The sequence below is a fragment of the Empidonax traillii genome, unplaced genomic scaffold (genome assembly GCF_003031625.1).
Source record: "Empidonax traillii isolate 1590-97213 ecotype Southwest subspecies unplaced genomic scaffold, ASM303162v1 scaffold423:size1405600, whole genome shotgun sequence".
Taxonomy (NCBI): domain Eukaryota; kingdom Metazoa; phylum Chordata; class Aves; order Passeriformes; family Tyrannidae; genus Empidonax; species Empidonax traillii.
Window position 1 is genome coordinate 978,981 of NW_020955616.1, and position 20,532 is coordinate 999,512.

Below are 20,532 nucleotides of genomic sequence, written 5' to 3' on the forward strand. Positions count from 1 at the left end.
AGGATTAACCTCAATATGAGGTCAATGAGTTTCATTTCACACGGGGCACCATTATGACGAATTGGGGGGATATGCCAATTCATCCGACCCAGCGGACATCTTGCTTGGGGAAGAGACACGCACACACAGGTTACATGTCTGGCAAAATGGCCGTTTATTACTCAAGAATTCAGCTTATAAAGAGGGAAATACAGAAGGTTCTGGTAAAGGGGTGGATTCTGCCAGGGGGGCATCAAATCCTGGGGGCCTTTGATAAGGGGATTCGGAGGGATAGGTTAAGAGGACATGTCTATTCATTCAGGGGGAAGGGATCGCCAGGGGAGGAAGGGAAGGAGGGTCTTTGGGGGGCCCAGGAGAGGGGAATCTTGCAGAGGTTTGCAAGGCTAAGGCTGGTCCCACTTCCTACATCATCCTGTTTCCCTTTTGTTTGTTTTTAAATATACGTAGCTTGATCATGAGTGGGAAGCGTTATTCAAGTCCAAGGGAGCGCGGGTGCTTCCAGCCCCAAGTCAGGAAATACTTGGCTTTTGAAAAATAACGGCTGCTGTGCAGAGCTCTGGTTGAGCTGTGATATCGTGAAACGAGCCTGAGGAAATGCCGTGGCAGTGCTGCCAGCCCTTTGTGAGAGCAGGGTCTTTCTGCACTCGGTTATCCCAGGAGTCAGTTTCCAGGTCCTTGTGTTCATGACACTACCGTTTGGTGACAGTTCTGCTTGGACATGCCTCTGCTCCTGAACTGGATCTCACACCAGAAGGTACTGACTGCTCCTAACGTGCACGTGTGAAGTTCATTCATCGATGGAACGGGTCTGACAATGCACTTTGTGTGGCGATGTAGTAAGAGGGATCAAGCTTTTTCCTTGTTTCAAAAATAATTGCCTTGCTGGAACTGCTGTCATTAAGTAGCCAGATTCATTAGGCATGTTTGTTAGATTAGTACTTTATAGCCATGCTAATGTTTACAAGCCTTGTGGTATGAAGAGGGGCTTTTCTTTGTTAATAAATTCCAGACTGAAATTTTCCATGTGGAAGCTAGAAATAAATTAGGAAGAGCTGCAGCTTCTCTGCACAGTGAAATTCTGTCCAGCTTGGAAATAATGACATACAGCTGGTGAATTTTGTTCTTCTTCACAATATTCATAGTATTAAAGTTCTAAGTTTGGATTTAAATTGAAAGCACTGATCAGTAATTACTGAGGGGTGCACCTGAAAGTTATCCCTCCAGAAAAAAGAGGATTTCCACCTTTGTTTCTTGGAGGCTCTTGTAAATTCAAAGGGAGTGTTAGTATTTTTTTTTGCATGCTTCAACTTCTGTCACTGCTATTCAAGAAAACATGAAGTGTCACCATGGAGATGCTCTGCCTATTCTAGAGTTGTGACAAATTGTTCTAGTGTTTTGCTGCAGCATGCATGAGTAGGCTCAATAGCCTCTTTGTTTTGCAACTTCAAGATATTGATGATAAACATCTTTTAACTGAAGATTTTTTGGGGGGTATTAGAGGTTGAAGTTGGAATTAATTTTAACAAAACTCTATTTAAATGTCATGAGTAGATTCTGATGTTTTCTTTAGTCCTCTCTTTGGTTTTAATCCTCACTTTGGTCAGATGAAAGAGCTTGCACTAGTTACATCAGTTAAAATGATGTTTCCAATGTGAAAATACTATTCTGCGTATAACACAGTGAAGTGTCTTGATAGATAGTAGAATAGTTCTTGGCAGTACTAATCACGTGCCCTTTGGGCAATGTACTGCTAATGCACAAGGAAGGTGTTTGCACTCCTTTATGTATTGACCCTCTTACAGATCTAGTCACAAGGGATAGAACTAGATGTAGCCCATGAACTGCAGAGCTGGAATTAGCATGTCTAGGGTACTAATATATCTGTCTTCTAGCCAGGATTGAGTGCTGTGTCCTTATTCTACACCAGCTGGACAAATGGGTGATGTGCTGCAGTAAGGTCTCTAACCAAGGTCGTAGGGAGAGGTGTGTGGTGCAATTAGAAGAGACTGGGGACTGTCTGGCTAGAGCTGATACTGTCATTAGTTTCAGCTTACCAAAACTCTACTGCCTGTAGTAAACAGAGTTTGTGACAGTGTAACACCAGTCATACTTTACTTCTTACATTGTTTATTCAGAGCTGAATCTAATTGTAGGTGATGCAGAACTTGGCCAGTTCTGCATCAAAATCTGTTCTGATTTGAGTACAGCTAATTTTTACTTGTTGAAATGCCATATATTGAATCAGATCTAATTGAGTGAAGAGTGATTCATACAGTCTTAGGCTACTCAAATATAAATAACAAATTTAATTTGGGTTTTCGAGTGTGGGGTTTTTTTCTTTAATTAGTTTTATTAGATTGATTGTATTTCCCTGGAGTGAAATACTGCCTCTTCACCGGCATTATGGAGCTCTTATTACTTGCCTCTTTTTTTTTTTTTTTTTTTTTTTTTTTTTTTTTTTTTTTTTTTTTTTTTTTTTTTTTTTTTTTTTTTTTTTTTTTTTTTTTTTTTTTTTTTGGTAGTAGGGGCTTTTTGTTTGTTTGTTTTTTCTCCTCGACCAAGTTTTAGAGTGTCCTTTACACTGAGGAGCTGAACTAGTATCACAGGTTTAGTTTTGTATTTATGGTACCCACTGTCCATCCTTGTCTTTTTGGCCTCTAGCATCTGAGGGGGGCGTCTTTGGTACAGGCCCTGAAGAAAGATCTCAGCTCCTCTGAGTTCTCTTGGCTTCATTCAGAGATTGAGGAGTTGAGCACTGTTTCAAGGGTCTTAAAATACACGTGCTGCTGCTTTCTCCTGACAGGCATGTACACTCTTGACGACATCCTGAAGGGGAAGAAAGCTCATCTGAAGCTCTCACATCCATTTTGTTTGGTTTCAGTATATTAATACCCGAGAAAGTTCAGTGTGCCTGTTAATGTTTAAGCATGAGGTCACCTTATATCAGAGAAAGCTTTGTGTGCTGTTCCAACACATTTGAGTAAGCGTGTTGGGTGGGGGGTAACTGCCTTGTTCTGCTTCTTGTAATAGTCTGCTATCAACAGCTTAGGGAAACTTCATGAATAAAACCTATAGTAGTGGCCTACATTACGTTTCTGCTTTTGAGAACTCCTGTCCCAGCACTGCCCCATCAGCTCCTACCTTTCTGGTCTGGGAAGCCCTCTGCAGCTGCCTTTAGGACGTAGTCATTTTCTCCTCTGTCCAGCAATATTTGGAAAAAGGTGATAGGCCCCTAGACCATGGGATTTGGGACAAGCAAAGCAGGGGAGAATCAAGTCTTCTTGCATTGCTGTAGCACCGCTGGGTTTGTTCAGGCTGGAATTGTGCCTCTCTCATGCAGAAAATACACTACTTAGCCCCCTCTAATCTAGTCTTCCATCTTGACATAACTGTCTTCAGGGCTTGACAAAAAAATTCTAAGTGTGTTAAATAGATTAATTGCTATAATGTTTTAAGGATTTAATTTCTTTACGTTCAGGTGAATGCTGAAAACCTATGCAATAATTCGTTTAACCTTTTTATTTTGTTCTACTGAAAAAGCTGCTAGTAGATGTCCAGAAAGATCTGCAATGGCCCCTTGTGTTTCAGGAATAAGAGTCCCATTTCTGTCCTTTGGCTGCTTAATTTCATAAGACTGCTGCAGGGAAATACTAGAATTTGGAAACACATAAATAAGTTTTGACTGTTTCAGGGGTCGTAATATTCCAAAACTGATTTCTAAACGTGGTTAAGCATTTTCATTCAGGTAATTCAGTATTTTGAAAGCTCTGTTCTGCTTATTACGTTGTCTAACTTTGCCCTGCAATTTTGCCATTAACAAATAAGCTAATATCCAAATCCAAAAAAGTTACACAACTTTGATGGTGAAACTTTTCTGACTAGGGCTTCTTGATATACAGAGGAACAAAATGTCAAAACCCAACGATACATGCCAAAGAAATATGTAAAAAGTCATATTGGGATGATTACTATGCTGATAATAGTGTAACTTTTCCTGTATCTTGCATTTCAGGAAAATACAGGTGAAAACTCTTCATTAGACTCCACTTGATCGCAGTTCTGGGTTTTGCTCAAAGTCAAAATGTTAAATGAAAATATTGTCATGTGATCAGGTATATCTCAGATAGCTGTAGTTCTTGGTTCTTCATAAGGAAGTGTCACTCTGGAAGTGAAGAGAGTCAGGTCTAATAGTAGAAGCTGGCACACTGTCAATCATTGGGTACATCATCATCAGTACATGGTTACTCCTGTACCCTGAAGACCAGGGAAATCCGTGTGCACGACTAATAGCCTGGCAGTCTTAGTATGTGTCTTGCATGTTATACTTGAAGCTGTTTTCCACCCCATACTATCTAGAGTATCCGTGAAACAACCAACAAGCATCTGGAACTGGTTCTGGGCTGTCTGACAGATATTAGTTATCAGTTGTGAAATCCCTGTTTTAGCTTATTTTCCTTTTTAGCTGTATATAAGAGAAGTATGCATAACTACAGAGGTTAAACGGGTCTCAACATTTCCTCCTTGATTTTTCACTTCAGTTCTGTGTATAGATTGAAAAATAGAAAAAAAGTGAATGCTGATGAGGGAGCACTCTAAATAGCGTGTAAAAAAATTCATTTAAACAAAGCAGGGAAAAGGGATTCTTTGGACTGTATGAGCTGAAACCCCTGCTCTAATGCTAGGATCCATCTACACGTAAGTGAAAATAGTGTAGCAATTTATTTGATGCTATACAAGGAGCAGGGACTCTGAAATAATAATTGTGACTTAAATGGTAATGTCTGAATAGTACGCAAAATCTGGAAAAGATGGAAGTAAAACCAAGTGATAAACAACAGGATGGGTGAGGTTTTTTTCTGAACAGAAATGCAGTTACTTAAAACTCTGTGTGTGTATTTGTGGTGGAGATCTCGGACAGAGGAGGGAATGGATGGGTGTTCCTGTTGTGGTAGAATTGGTAGTGTCTTATCCCCAGCTATTTGGACATTTGCTGTAGGAGAAGAGATGGGGAAGGATGCGTTTAGGAGGCTAGTGGGTATTTTTAGAAAGGCTTAAGAATTTCCAGTCCTGTTTCTTAAAAGTGATGAGCAAGAGGTAAAACCCAGTTGTTAGCATGGATGGTATGCTTTTTAAAAAATTCAAACTACCAGTTAAACAGCTGACAATGTTTAGCTGACTATATGTAGAATTTACACATTTTTAATAGAGTTATCATTTGTCACTGTACTTTGAATAGAAATATATGTGAAATACCCTGTAACAGGTTCTGGATTCTGAAAAGGGAAATGTTAGACAGCTAGTTTGTGAATGTCGTTAAAATAGAAAACTAAGGGATTTTAACTCTAGAGCTTCTTTGAGCACAGGCTACAGAAAGAATGAGAGACCTATCAGTGGAAAAAGAGCTGCATCTTGGAATACAACAGCCATGTATAAAGTGATAATTGTTCATGTCCAACTGAGCTGGCATGGCTGGGAGGAAGCACACCTTAGGTGATGGTTAAGCAGCCTGGTAGTGAGAACGAATGAAGAATAGTTACCCTCTAGTATCTATGTCATATCAAGACTTAACTTTTAGGCTCCAAGATGATGATGACATACATATATAGGGATAAAAGTCAAACAGTCAGTAGACCTTAGAGTAATTGAACTTCATTTTGCAATAAATGAACTGAAAGCAGATTTGAGCTGAATGCCCAAGGGGTGAGGAGTGTGTAATAGGAGATGGGGATTAAGACAAGGTAATTTTCCACTGTGACTTGCAAAAGTGCTGGTATCAAGGCTTCAGCTGGTATCATGTGACTGAAAGAAAGAGATACTGTTGGGAGCATGGATTATTTATTAAGGTGTGACTTCCAAGTTACCTTTTTTTTAATAGAAAAATTCTTTGAAAGAAATCAAATATTATAGATATGGTGAGAAGCTGTATAGAGTACAAAAGCTGTTGATTGATTATATTGGACTAGGTGAATGTTGAGAACCAATTTCTCTTCCAAAGAAAATGTATAGATATTCTCTCTTTATCTCATTGTCACTAGTAATTTCCCTAGAGCATGTAACATGATGCCTTCCGTTATCCTTTCAGAGAAAATAAGACATGATGGAAAGAAGTTTGGTTAAGATGAGTAGGTACTGTCAAAAGTGCAACTAGTATCACTCTGATCTGCAGTCAGTAGAGTTGGATAAGTCCCAAATCCTCGTTTTCTTTATTGAAGCCAAAACAAACACAAACAAACAAACAAACAAACAAAGCTTTTGTATTAAAGATGTTGGTACTGAAAGCAGGCTCCTTCCGAGGTGATTGGGATAAAATGGAGGAAGAGCCATGTGTCTTAGAAAGACTGGGTGATACAGGGCTGAAATTGACAGCTTCTACTGGAGATGCACAGTTTGTCTGTACAGGATGTAGTAGAAATCTGTAGGTAAGAATGACATAGGAGAAGGGAGATTTGGGTGTGCTGCTTAACTGGATGACTGAGACAGAAGGAAGTGTGACCCTAAAGTGAACTGTGTCATAAGGTGGATGGGGTGAGGTTTTTGTAGTAGATAATAAATGAGAGATAATGCAATTGTACATGGTACTTCAATAAAATTTCCGTAGTCTTGCTACCTGTATTCCAAAACTGTCAGTTGAAACTGATGGAGATTGCTGGTCTCTTTTTCCCAAAACTGTTTTTCCCAAAACTGTTCCCAAACAAGTCTTAAGAATAGAAAATCTGGCTCTGCAAAATCAAACCAAAGGAACAGTGATGGCCCTATACAAAATACATCAGTAAAACATGACGATGTGAGCAGAGGACCACGGAAAAGGAAAGGCAATCTCAGTAAAACTAGACAAACAAAAAAAATGATATGAAGATTTGTCAGTAGGCCTTCTGGTAATTTAAAATCTTATATTCTGAAACATGTTCCAGAAAAAAATCAGAAATTATTTGTTTTGCTTCCACTGTATAAATTATCTATGCAGAATTTAGACTTGACTGGTTTTTTATTGTTAGCCAAGAAGATAGTGGCACTCTGCTGAAGAAATAGCTAGTGTAAATACTTACCGTAACAAAAGTTTGACGTATCACTGGCTGTGCTCTCTCATTTGAGGTTACTAAACAGACTTTTCACTCTGTCCCCTTAGGTTCCTGATGTCATCAGCAGCATAAGACAAGTCTCCAAAGCCGCACTAAAAGAAGATGCCAAACCAAGTAAGGATAGTGAAGATGCCTTCTATGACTCTCAAAAATTTGAGGTCCTGTACTGTGGAAAGGTGACAGTGGCTCACAAGAAAGCTCCCTCCACGCTTATTGATGACTGCATAGAGAAATTCAGCCTTCATGAGCGCCAGCGCCTGAAACTATTAAACGAGCAGCGCAATAATGAGTCAAGTTTGGACTTGCCTCTGTGTGAAGAAAACGTGCCAGCTTCTCCATTGGATAGCCCATTTGAGGAGCTGGACAGCCCAAATAACACTTCAGGGCACACTGCAATGTTTACAGTGGGCAGCCAGACCAACTTGACCAACCTGGTCAGCACTCGTGGCTTCTTTCCAGAGAGGATTTTAGAGGACTCCGGCTTTGATGAGCAGCAGGAGTTTCGCTCCCGGTGCAGCAGCGTCACTGCAGTCACGCAAAGAAGGGTTCATGACGCAAACCTGAAAATACAGTCACGCAGACGACACGCAAGTGCACCCAGTCATGTTCAGCCCTCTGATTCTGAGAAGAACAGGACAATGTTGTTCCAGGTGTGTACTAGGACGAGCAATTTCTTATTGGTTTTGTACCAATGCATGTCTTTTTCCCCTGTACAGTTTGAAGCTGGGACAAGTTTTGCCAAATAAGTAATATAGATCCAGTATGGTTTCATGATTTCTCATAAATATTTATGTATCTGTTCATAAATGATTGGGACACAAGTAGCGAAACTTTCTTAAGGAAGTCACTTCAAGTCATGACCTTGGGTAAGTTTTAAGAAAAGGTAGTTACTTATAGAGTAATCACTTAAAGGATCAGAATTTTTCGAGAAATAATTATTTTATGTGCAGTTCTGGATTACCTGTATTGGTGAGATCTAGAACTTGGCTGGAGAAAAGTGAGTATTCTTTTGAAAGAGAGTCGATGAAGACTTCCATGCAAACAAAACCTCTTTTTTTGTGCACTTAAAAAAAATAAGATTTTCACAGCCTTATGTGTGATAATTTGTCTTATCTTTCCCAGACAAGTACTTAAACATCTCTGCACTGAAGGCTTCTTCCTTCAGACCTCAGTGGTTATTTCTTCTCTTGCCTGAAGTGTGTTTCACATCTTTGGAGCTTGTTTTGAGAAAACAAAGGGACACCTGAAGGAGGTGACCCATAAAAGGAGAAGTCTTTGGACCTTAAAGTAACAGGATTTTGCCTGGATTTTGTCTTTCCATTTGTCTTAAAGATCATTCTTGCCTTTTATTCTCTTGAGGGAATGATATCTGAAGTGAGAATTGCCCTTCAGAAAGCCATAGCTATCCCTGGTAATGGATTTAGGTGAGAAATTCTCGGAGATCTGTGGAAGAAGTTCCATAGGCTTGAGAAGCAGTTTGGGAAAACAGAAAGTTTGCTGCAGAACCTACTCTTTCTCATCTGGAATCAGTACAAACCAATAAGTATCACCTTAGTTTCTTAGCTAACCTATGGTGTAATTTAAAAAACAAAAATCATTGTAGCTTTGAATTTAGCCACATGGTTTGATAAAGGTTTTAGTATTGTCTGTCAAATGTGATCTTTGGACCAAAATAACTTGAAGGGAAAAAGGGTTATAAGTGGAGAAGAAAAGCTGTTTTCCTTCAAATTCAACTTTTTCTTTCCAATTCTTTCCTGTTCAACTGAGTGTATTGTTCTTGCTGAAATGTTCTTACTCAATATAGGCAGAATTATGGCACCCTTGTTCTTCCTGAGTAAGCTGATGTGCCAAAGTTACTCCGTGTGAACAAGAAAGAGCTAGATTCTGACATTTTTGTTTCTGTCAGTGCTGTGCCTCCAAGATAGTCATAAACCAGACTTATTCTCCCCCCCTCAGGTTGGAAGGTTTGAAGTTAACCTCATCAGTCCAGACACCAAATCTGTTGTGTTTGAAAAGAATTTCAAAGATATCTCCTCATGCTCTCAGGTAAGCATTATTAAGAAGCAACATGTAGATCAGCAGAAGAAAAAGATTTTATTTGTTCTTCAGTTGGCTTGCCTTGCTGGTCTATAGACAGGAGAAAAAAAAAGTAGAATTCTTTGTCACTGTTCTGTGTTATTTTTCCTCTTGAGTCTCAAAGGCCATTTAAAAACAGTTTATCGTATCTAACCCTTAATAAGAGTAAATTGTTGTTTTATCCCATTGGCTCCTTAATTTAAAAAAAAGGGAGGGATGATTGTGACTTATGTATACCCAAATCCTGCATGAAGTTTGATGCATCAGCGTATTTGGGGAGTATGACTAAAAAAAAATTAATATTAAACTGCCATTGCCTCACAAACAGTTGCAGCAGACTGGAATTACTGATTTGCCTTTACAAGAGTGAGAGCTATTATTCAAATCATGGCTTTCACTCATCTGGTAGCAGTTTCATCTAGATACTGCAAAAAAAAAAGAATATAATGTCATTTACCAAGAGCTTAAGTACAGAAAAGATGAGTACAGAATAGCAATAGTGACAACTATGATTATTTGTCAGCAAACAATGTATAAAGTGTTCTACTTTGGGAGAGCATTGGATATGTTTTTGGAAGTAGCTTAATCTCCATTTAGGATGCTCTGAGTTTGCTGTTTCTGAGCAGGTAAGTTCCTGAAAGCCTTCAGAATGGAAGGAAGAGAGCATCAGATCAGCCCTCCAGAAAAACAGCAGTTTACCTGCATCATTTCTACTGGAGAATATGGCAATAAATATCCCTAGCTATGTCTAGTAATAAAGAAATATTTCTTATAAAGTTAAATGCCGGGGCTGAGGGATTCACGTCTCCATCTTGCTGTTGTTCAGCACCTGTTTTGATGTCTTACTTCATTACCTCCTTTCATTTGCCATGCCACATGCATCACTTCAGGCCTCCTTAAACATTTTTATTCTAGTTTAAAGTACACTTCTGGCATTCTCTAAACCTGTATTTCATTTCCATGTGCTTTCATTAATGTTAATGCTATTAACAAATCTCTTCTTGCATGACTGGGCTACCAATGCTAATACAAATTAAGAACTGGTCAATATTTGTAAAGTGGAGTCTTACTAACTAAAGGTCCACATCCTTAAGCTGACTCTACTGTTAAATTATAGTTTGTATTGCTTTTCACAGAGGAAAAAAAGGCTAGTGCAAATACAGTATGGGACATTATAATCAAACAACAATTTAGTAATAGCTTTATAATAAATGCAGATCAAAGAGATTCCTTAAAGAGGGGGTATGGAAAGTAGAATTTGCAGACAGCTTTGGTCTTCTCCTGCTTTTTGGATGTACTGAACTGAGTAGAAATGACACTTCAGCTTTAGGTACTGGCCTCCTAGGTTGTATATACATACTGATAATAGTCAAACAAAAAGCAGGAACAGCCTTTGTTCTGCTGACTTTAAAGCGTGGTGACCAGCAAGACCATGGCAGACTTTCAAAGCCCAAGTTTCCTTCAGGAAAATAGCTGTGTACAGTAAATAGTGTGAAGTAATGCTGTGTGTTGGACTTTGGAGGTGGAGTTTTTCACACCACCTCTTAACTTTCATTTGGAGCACAGCTGCTGTTATTTTGCATTCTTGAATATCTCAAAGAGGCACTAACAATACTCTAGGAATGTTTTTATTCTTTTTTTTTTTTTAATGCAAAACAGCTACTTTGGAGAAGTTGAGGGGTTCTGTGTTCAATAGAAATGAAACATTCATTTGTTCAAGACTAAGTATTGGTTGCATAAACCTCTTCTTTTGAGAACTTCATGCTAGCCGCAGGGCTTCTCTGTTACGGATTTACAGGGCAGTGATTTACTATGTATTGTGGGACTGAAGCTTAAGCATATTTGTTCTTTAAAGCTTTACAAACAATGAAATGGAGATGTTCTGGTCAGTTTGCATTCTGGATTCTCTTAGTTTGGTCTAATAAAGGTATTTTTTTATTACATTAAGTGTAGTTGATCTGCTGCACTCAGTTAATTATCCACACTCCATATAATTATCTAAGCAGCAAATATAATTGGTGATAAACCTCTGTGTTTGTGCTATCTAAATTCAGGTATCAGACAGCTGTAGAAGTTTTCTTGTTGCAGCCTTACTGACCTTGAGGGAACCCAGAACAACAAAAAAATGGAATCTTTTGTCATGACAAGTCCTGCCACACTCTTTGAGAAATGTGATGGAAGTACTGTTGATTGAGGAACATACTGTGCTGTTTATGCTTCAGTAGTGCAAGTATCACATCTGTCTCCCCACTCAAATGTTCTGCAGTTGAGACTGAGAAGTCAGAGAGCAGTAGGCCTGTTCAGGAACTGTCAGCAGTTCCTGAAGTTGGAATCTCCCCAAACCACCTTTAGTAAACGTTTTCCTCACAAAACAGATGGCAACACTTCACTGATCTATAGATCAGCATGTGTAAACATCTGGTCTTTTTTATTTTATGCTTTGGAAGACTTCACGTGTCACGAGAAAATGAGTCTAGTTAAGTCAAGATTACTGTGGACCATCGTTAAACTAATGCCATTAGTGTCATTTTAGACACCCTCTGCACCTCTGTTAAGTTTTAAGTGGCACAAATGTAACTTTTGGAATTTTGCTTTTAAAAACGACAGCATGTAGTGACGATATGTTCAGTCTGTCACGTACTTCATTTCCAATTTTGTCGAGAGTGTTTTCTGTAGTGACAAGTTGCATTGCCTCCTCCTCTCTTTTATGATATAGGTGTTTTCTTTGGAGATGGATCCAAGCAAACAAGTTCTGCTTTCTGTTGTATTTGAACTTGCGAGATTAAGCTTTCATTTGGAGAAAATCTACTCTTACTATACTGAGATGATAAAAACATTGGCAAAAGCTTTAATAATAGTGAGTCATGTTCCATGAATTGAGACTGGGAATATAGTGTTTCTTAGGAAGCTGCTCTCTTTGATCTTCTCAGTGCCGTTTTTAGCAAGGCAATGTTCCTTGTCAAGTTGTTAGACTAAGATCTTGAAAGAAAACATCAGTATTAATATGTAGTAAATCTTGAAACTTCTGGTATGTCAGTCAGTCTAAAGAATTTATTTTAGAAGTTGGTTGGAATTCTGTATGTCACCACTCATTTGCTACTATTTTTTTTCCTGGTGTAATCGTAACATGGATTACAGAAAAGCAAAGGTCTGTTGCTACTCTGTTGCTTTTCCAGTCCTGTGTTTTAGCATGGGCTTATCACATCAAGTTTTCACTGTGGAGGCAATTCCAAATATAACCTGAAGTCTTTAGTTCATTTCCCTGAACATCCAGTTTTTCTAATGAAAGAAATTCAGGTCAAGGTCTGTTGCTGTATAACTTCTGTTTTGATTGTGTAAAGATCTTTATGTAACTTTTAAACACAAAAAGCAATTTATAAGGTAACGATAGTAGTTGTAAAATAGATCATTAGGAGCATGCATTTATAGTTTCTGAAATTTTTGCATTGACGAGAAAGTGTTGGAGTCTGGCAGCTATTTTTAGGATCACTTTGGAAACGAAACCTCTTTATAAAATAGTGCACTAATGCTATTTATGACCTCTTTTAGGGTATAAAACATGTTGATCACTTTGGTTTCATTTGCCGGGAATCTGTGGAACCTGGGTTAAGCCAGTATGTTTGCTATGTGTTCCAGTGTGCAAGTGAGTCTCTGGTGAGTATTTATTAATGATCCTGACCTTTTCATCAGAGGATTTCTAAGGTATTTCCTAAACAATGTGAGTCTCTGTTATTCTGCTGTGTCAGTTCAGCCTCAGTGGTCACGGGTTCCCAGGTGCAAGACGTCAGCTGTGCATATGCAAATATACAGTAGGAAGTGCTGCATTCTGTTCCTACATAGCCATATCCTGCTCCTTGGCTGATGCATCAGTAACAAATAAAAAAACACAACATATGGGCGTGTTCATGCATGCAGAATCTGAGCATATCTGGGCTATGTATTTGGTTGTAACTCTTCAGTTTCTAACTGTTGAGAGACGTGGTTCCCCATTAAACAGGTAGAAACATATATTGAATAAGTAACAAAGCTGATGATAAAACCCAAACATAAACTCCAGGGTAGGATTTAAACTACTTGCTGCTCTTGCACACGTCTTCACCGTGCATGTGGCTTTAGGATTTTTCCTGTAGTCTGTTTTGTTCCTCAGTAGAAGAAAGTAGCAGTATCTGATCACAGAAGAAGAAAACCATAGTATGTGTGGATGTATGTAATTATAAAAAAGTCCATTTGACATTTGATAAAGTATATATCAATTAATTGAAGTTCCAGGTGCCACTGACTTAACTGACTGCAGGTAGCTTAATAGCGTGAGAGCACACAGAAAATAATTCTGACTAATCCTTTTTTATTTTAGAGCTCTGACACTTTTAAAGAATTTGTTTTCTGTTCTGAACTGTGTTTGTCCATGATGGCTTTGATAACAGGTGCTAACTCTTTTTCAGCTAAACTTAAAAATCTCTTTTCTAGTTAGCTGAAAATGTAACTTGTTAATCCATTGACTAGATTGAGAGTGAATAGATTTACATCAATAAAACTTCAAACAGCTAACAGCCCTGGATGTACAGTGGCAGCTGAGGCTGCACTTTTATCAAAATGGGAGCTTATTGTGGAATCAGCTCTATCATTGTGCTAACAGAAAATGTTACATCTGATAAATCTGACAATGCATAATTCAAAGGCTTGAGTGGTATATGAAACCCCATATATTTATGTACATCTTTACATGTTCTGATACTGATATGTGTGGGTATGCCCACATTGCAATATGAAGTGAATGTTCCTGAGCTGCTTTCAGATGCAATTGCTTGGACCTCAGTGGCAGTTTGATTATGGCAGGGCAGAGCTTTCCAGATTCTCCACTGCCAGGCAGGTTGTGTTGGTAGGCTTGTGTATACTTGCTCTAAATCTAGTTAAGGTTTGTGCTACAATTCTCATGGCTTTAGTGTAGTCGCAATCCTTATGCTTAGCACTGTTCTCTGGATCTTCTGCTAGAGGGGGATTGTAGCCTGCTTAAAAACCTTAATGGTCCAAGTTGCAAGATGGATATTCACTGTCCTGCTGTATTGCTAGGAAAAGAAAGCACCCAGAAACTGCCGGTAATGCTTAAAACTGTGGAGTTTAAAACAAGCAAAAGAGATCTGGACATACTGGGACACAAACTAGTTCAGATTTCTACACTGAGATTCCCTTTTTTTCCCCAAGTGACAGACCCTCAAAAAGGTCTCTGTGTTCTCAATGTTAAACTGCATGATTTTGGTCTGAAATATTTCAGCTTTCCTCTTCCTACTTATAAAAAAAGTAACAAGTAGAGTGAGGACCTGATTCTGAAGTAGAATACTGATTGCTTTCCTAAAATTGTTCTTAAGCAGTTGTCTCCTTCTTTTCATGCTTATGCAAAGACTCAGGAAACAACTTTTAATAAGCATTGTATTCCCCTGAAATATAGACAGGGGACCTCCAAGTGCTTTGTATACAGGGTCTAGGAGCATATTTGAATGAATATGGAGAAGTGCTTTCTTAAATGAAAGTTTTAGTTTCTCCACTGCTATATTTGTGGTAGCAGCAGAGGAAATACCAGGGCAGACTGCAAGGCAGGCCAGAAGTACTTAAAGATAAATCGTGATTGTAATGAAGCTGGTTGCTAGTCTAGTAGCCTAGAGAAAAGTGAACTGCTGTGGGAAGCTCCTGCCTGGCAGCAGGGATGAGTCTGTGGGGGTTTGTGCTGAAATGGTATAGTGGTGGGAGGAAAGTTGTTGAATGGGAACATGTGCAGTTTACAGGTAAAACTTGAAGCTAAAGAGATTAATGTTTTTTATTTAGCCAGTATATATTCAAGCCAAAAATTACCACTTGCAGCTTCTTACCACTTGCAGCTTCTTGCCTTCCCAGTAAGCTTGACTAGCTGCAGTCAGATACTCAAAATTACACTGTCTGGCTGAACTTAAAGATGGTGAGTATCTACAGAAAAGGTAGAAAGCTGGGAACACAACGTTGATCTCTTTAGAAGACAGTAAAAGGGTTTTGTCTGGTTTTGGTTTGTGTTTTTTTTTTTTTAAAATCTGAAGTACCTGTCTATGACGTGATTTATAAATCTGATTTCATGTATATGGCATGCATTTTTGTTTAAATACTCTTTTCTCTCTCTACTGTATAGGTTGATGAGGTAATGCTGACCCTAAAACAAGCCTTTAGCACTGCTGCAGCACTGCAAAGTGCCAAGACGCAGATTAAACTGTGTGAGGCCTGCCCTATGCATTCATTACACAAACTTTGTGAAAGAATTGAAGGTAGAAGCTGAATTTATTTTCTAATTGTGTTTTGGGAGGGAAAAGTAGGGAAAAGTATCCCAGTAAGCAATTCACTTCGCACTCTCTGTATTTAGGTGGAAGTGTTAGCAGTAATGATACTGCAACCGAATGTAGTATAGCTTCTGTCATAAATGCATGCCCTTTCATCATCATACCTTTCTTGAACATTAAGCAGAGCAGCAAACCCCACCAGTTCACCTTCCATTCGTTTGTGTTTGTCTCAAGTTGTATGCTTTCAAAATGAGCCATAAAAAGACAGTTGTGATCTAAAACGATCTTGCTTTTCTGTGTGTTCCTTCTGTGTGGGGTTATTTTTTCCTTCTTTGTGTTTACTCTCTCACACACTTCAAAATCTAGTTATATTATGAGGAAATAAATAAATAAGTTAGGAGACTACAAAGAATCACAGAATATGCTGATTTGGAAGAGACCCACAGGGATCACTGAGTCCAACCCTTAGCCCTGCACAGGACCATTCCCAAGAGTCACACCATGTGCCTGAGAGGATCATCCAAATGCTTCTTGAACTCTGTCAGGCTTGGTGCTGTGACCGCTTCCCTGGGAGCCCGTTCCAGCACGCAACCACCATCTGGGTGAAGTAGTTTTTTCTAATATCCAACCTACACCGCCCCTAACACAACTTCAGGCCATATCAAATAAATAAAGTTAAGGCAACTACCTGACTTCAGATATGAATAGACAAATCTTTGTAGTTTCTCTGGAAGTGAAGTATGCCAGAACACATGCAAAAACTCTTACAAGATAGAATTTCAAACAAAAAAGGTTAGGATCCTATTTTTATAGTCACTCTGCTATGTGCCCTTGCAAAGCATTGTATGCAAAAAAAAAAAGCAAGTGTGTTACAAAAAGCAAGTAGTCTTGTATGTTCTGGTCTGGTGATGATGGTGCTCGATATTGCCAGTTCTCCCTTTCGTTGAAAGTCACTGTTGCTACTTGCTTCCCTCTGGTGGATGAAAAGCGAAGTATAAAATCCTAGTGGAGTGAAGTTTTGTTAGGTTGTGACTGGTATTTTCTGGATTTAACAACACATATTTGGAAGTGATAAAGCTTAATTGGGAAAGCCACCTGTAAATGATAGACTACAGAGGCTGCTGTATAAGGCAGTTAAGTATATTGAACACAGGTACTTGCAGGATAAGTATCCAGCATTAAAATAAAATCTCTCTTAGGACAACAACTAGAGTACCACAGTAGTAGTTTCATAAACTGTATACTTACTGACTGAAAGACTTTAGTGTTCCTTTGTTTTTATCCCTCTGCTTCATTTTGAGTCTAGAAGTTTGTCAAAATCAAGCCTAAAGCTTCATGACTTTGGAAAAGTCTTTTATTTGTTCTGATTGCAATTTTCTATGAACAATATCTACCTTGGATGGAAAAAAACATATCTTCATCTGAGATTTGTTTTCACCCACATTTTTGTAGCTTCCTAGAATGAGCTCTGTGAGAAAATTTGCACTTTATTAAATATCAGAAATTCTTCCCTTTATTCTACAGCTTTTATGGAGTTCTTGCATTTTAAAGTGTCTTCAGTTCTCTGGTATGACCTCTACCCTATCATTTCCTTGTGCAGAAGTGCAGCAAAGTTTTTCAATTAAAAGCATCTGAAAACTTCCAATTATCCTGTGCATTGATTATCTCTCAGTTATAACCCTGATCTGCTCCTCTCTTCCTCCTCTCCCATACAGTTGTCAGGTTTCCAGCTGTCAGGGATCTCTTGGTACTAGGGCAGAAGCCATCAGTGGGGTAGGGAACACAACCTTTTACATAGGAACCAGCCACAAAGCTGCTGCTACGTGTATTTTTACTGCTAAAGAAAGAGGACAAAACCATATGGTTAGCAAAAGCTGAATTATTTTTTTATCACGTATACTGTGGATATACAATTGTCATACATTAAACTTGTATGAACTCAAATGCAAGTTTATATTTTCTACTGTAATTTTTCTCAAAAGTTTTTTGAGAGATCATTTGAGAATCTAGAAGCTTTAATGGTCCCTTCTTTTCCCAGGACTCTATCCACCAAGAGCCAAGCTTGTAATTCAGAGACATTTGTCATCACTAACTGATAATGAGCAAGCCGACATTTTTGAACGTGTTCAGGTAATACCTTAGAAGTTGTTCTTCCAAATTTAAAAAAACTCCATAATATAATGAACTAGATTTTTTTGCTTTTGATTACATTTAGTTTGTTGCGTAGTTGATTTAGAATTTACTGCTTTTCCACCAAACATCGTACTGAAATATCATGCTCCAACTTAACCCCATATGCGATACACTGCTAGTGGAAAAGTTTTGTTTCCTGGGTTTGCTGAGATGCTCTGTGTTCTTACCAGAGTGTATTTTTTTTTTCTGAGTTTAGTTTTTCGTCTGTAAACACATCTTCCCACCTGAAAGTGATGTGGGAGTGGGTTGAGAGCAGGTGAGACATGCAGGTATCAGGAACTTGTCTGACATTTTCAGATTTTGTCTTTTTTGACTTATTTTGACACAACATTCTTGTTTAAGCAGATGTACTTAAGTGGATGAAGTATACAATGATTTAGGCTTCCAAAGGCTGCACTCTTCTCTAGTTGCCTGAAGAATAGATTGGCTGTTTGGTTTTCCTAGGTTCCTTATGTCACTTACAAGGCTATCACTGGCAAACAACCTTAGAAAACAAAATGTATGGGCATAAGGCTCCCTTCTCTCTACAACCTGTAAGGTGTTTCCATTTTAGTTCCGTTTAGCTCAGGGGTATGAAAGCACACAGACAGTATTGCAATTTGAAATAATAATAGTGCACTCTGGGATTTGGTGTATCATTTCATGGAATATTATTTTATTTTTTATATTAATTTCATGGAATATGTACGTGTGGAAGAAAAAATTATCAAATCACGACTTGAAAGACAACTTCTCCTTTCTTTGCTGTTACTGACAGAAAATGAAGCCAGACAGTGACCAGGAAGAAAATGAACTTGTGATCTTACATCTCCGTCAGCTCTGTGAAACTAAGCAGAAAATGCACATTCACATTGGTGAAGCACCATCGGTAAGGCTGGGTTTTGTATTATCCCTGTCCCTCTTCCCACCCTATGAAAATACAGTATTAATTACTAGCAGGACCGCTACTATACTTTGCCAGGAGTAATTGGAGATGGATATTGCAGTTAAGAGAGGACTGTGAGAGAAGAAATTTGATTTAATTTATAGTGGCATGTTTGGGTTTTATAAGTTGAGAGGGAAAAAAAAGGAAGGGAAGAAAGATAACCAATTACTTTTAGATCTATATTTCTTTACAGTGTGAGTATACCTCTTATTTTTCTTTCTTCCTTGGTCCCCCCTTCCCAAGCAGTTATGTTCAGGGAGAATATGAATGAAGAGGGCATTGGTTTCATTTTAAACTATGAACTCATCTTGCAAAGGAAATATATAACAGTATTGTTAAATTTATATACTTTTACAGTATAGTCTTTAGGGGTGGGATGTGCATTTAACTGTGGATTTAGTTTTTTGGGAGTGTGTTTTGTCTTTTTGTTTGGGTTTGTTTTTTTTGGAGAGGGGTGGTGGGTTTGTGGTGGTCTTTTAATAAGGGCCAGCAGTATGTTCTTTATTATGTAACTTGGTTTCAGCTCTAGTCATTGGAAATAGTCTTTGCAATTAAATCAATTGCCAAAGCTGAGTTGTGTCCTTGCTCATTTCAACAGGTCATTTCTAACAGTTCGATTCCAGAAAGCACCACCAGTGGTGGCAGGTTTAAACTTGACATTCTGAAAAACAAGGCCAAGAAATCCTTGACTAGCTCTCTGGAAAATATCTTCTCCAGGGTAAGATTAACAACTCATTGTCATCAGCTCTCCCAGATACCCTTGACAGTAAAGACCTATCAGATTTTTTTTGTTGTTTTGGCCTCAGTCTGATAAATGCTTAATGAAGCAATATCCCTATTGTGAAATCTGAGAGTTACAGCTGGGTTGATTGTGACTTAACTGCACCAGAAAGTTTATGGTAAGGCCACACATACAGGGTGGAAAAAAGACAGATTTTTGAATCAGGAACATTCATTGTAAGTAGCGAGTTAGTTGAGCATTTATCAGATGTGTTGCTTCAGAATAAAATTTAATTTTATCTCTTATGATCCCATAAAGAGACATGTTATCATTTTTTGAAAGTGTGAATAAGTGTACCTGCATATACTGGAAATCTTTCTTTTCTAAAAAGTAGTGCCTTATGTCTCATCGCTGAAAGTGCTCATACTAGGCACCAAGAATCTTCAGAAAGTAGTTACAAAGTTCCTTTTCCAGGGAATAAATAAGCAAGAGTCTTAAAAAGTGAGTTGTTCTTCATTTTAATGTTCCTAGCCAGATTCAGCGTGAAATTGCAGATAATTACTGAAACTCTCTTACATGAAATAGCCTTTTAATAAAGAAGTCTGAACTGCAAATTTTGCTTCGTGTACCCTGCTCAGTAGATTTGAGTCAGAGGAGAGGCATATAGAGGAGTAAGTGATGAAGGCTGGGTGCCTGGAATCCAGTGTGTCATTACAGAGAAAGTGTAATAAGCTGTGAGTACTGGATGGTGAGGTCTAAATATAATTTAGAGTAGTGAAATTAAGTTCCTTCTGCTAGTAATTTTAAAAGTACTGTGCTAAATTACGCACTAAGTTGGACGTGTCCTGCAGCTTACATAGGCATGCGATAAAGTAACCTACAAACGTGGGATGCCACAGATGTTCCCTGTAAAGGAAGCAGAATAGTGTTTACCAGAGAGAATCCCTAGAATTTACAGTTAGATGTCAATTTGGTATTCTACTGAAACTTTCCTCTAAAGGGAAATTTCTTAAAAATAGTTACTGAGTTTTTTTTATCTAGTATCTTTCTTCTCACCAGGGCCACTGTGACATGCTGCATATTATAATGTGAGGATGTACACAGTCCAAGATTGAGTTCAAGAGAAGGGGACACCTGAATCTGGATTAGGGCCATTTCAAGTTTGCTATTTATGGACTTGCTGCTGTGAGGAATGTTGTTTCATCTATAACTTGACAGTGCAACAGGTCAGGAACAGCA

General features: G+C 38.4%; 1 protein-coding gene across 6 annotated transcripts in view; it reads left to right on the plus strand.

Moving 5' to 3' along the window:
- Positions 1-20,532, plus strand: part of TBC1D4 (TBC1 domain family member 4) — a 104,157-nt gene that overhangs the window by 52,321 nt on the left and 31,304 nt on the right. For 4 of the 6 annotated variants that reach the window (XM_027894268.1, XM_027894269.1, XM_027894270.1 and 1 more), the window contains exons 2-8: positions 7,127-7,729; positions 9,036-9,125; positions 12,705-12,809; positions 15,310-15,442; positions 17,493-17,584; positions 18,405-18,515; positions 19,171-19,290. In XM_027894268.1, the coding sequence (XP_027750069.1) occupies positions 7,127-7,729; positions 9,036-9,125; positions 12,705-12,809; positions 15,310-15,442; positions 17,493-17,584; positions 18,405-18,515; positions 19,171-19,290 (1,254 nt within the window). Of the gene's footprint in view, positions 1-653; positions 773-7,126; positions 7,730-9,035; positions 9,126-12,704; positions 12,810-15,309; positions 15,443-17,492; positions 17,585-18,404; positions 18,516-19,170; positions 19,291-20,532 lie in introns of those variants that run through there. The other 2 variants (XM_027894272.1, XM_027894273.1) reach the window with 2 other exon arrangements.